Source organism: Eimeria mitis, genomic scaffold, assembly GCF_000499745.2.
Source record: "Eimeria mitis Houghton genomic scaffold, Emh_scaff1304, whole genome shotgun sequence".
NCBI lineage: Eukaryota > Apicomplexa > Conoidasida > Eucoccidiorida > Eimeriidae > Eimeria > Eimeria mitis.
In genome coordinates, this window is record NW_013568679.1 from 2,783 (window position 1) to 3,191 (window position 409).

The window sequence follows — 409 nt, forward strand, 5'->3', positions numbered from 1 at the left end:
AGCTGCTGCTGAGGTGGCTTTCGGTGCGGTCGCCGCTGCGGGAGCGCTGCGGCTAGCAGCAGAACTCAAGCCTTGCTTCTCTGCTGCTGGTTTTGGGGTTTTTGGTGCAGCAGCAGCAGGAGAAGGAGCAGCAGCATTAGGATAAGTTACAGGAGGACGAGGAGCAGGAGCTGCAGCAGCTGCACGAGGAGCAGCAGCTTGTCGTGTTGCATCGGTAGAAGAAGAAGTTGAAATCTCTTCTTCTGAGTCCTTGTAGTCTTCAGTTGACTCCATAGATTCCGCTGAAAAACAATTTCGCATGCAAAATAACCCCAATAAAACATTAATTCATAATGTTGCTGCTGCTGTTGCTGCTGTTGCTGCTGTTGCTGCTGCTTCCCATTGCACATTCCGTTGTGAAATGTGAGTA

General features: G+C 50.6%; 1 protein-coding gene across 1 annotated transcript in view; it reads right to left on the bottom strand.

The window, feature by feature from the left end:
• Window positions 1-409, bottom strand: part of EMH_0034200 (uncharacterized protein) — a gene marked incomplete at both ends in the record, with an annotated part of 3,481 nt that overhangs the window by 1,933 nt on the left and 1,139 nt on the right. The window contains 2 exons of the mRNA XM_013494846.1: window positions 1-46; window positions 151-281. Coding sequence (XP_013350300.1) covers window positions 1-46; window positions 151-281 — 177 coding nt within the window. The remainder of the gene's footprint in view (window positions 47-150; window positions 282-409) is intronic.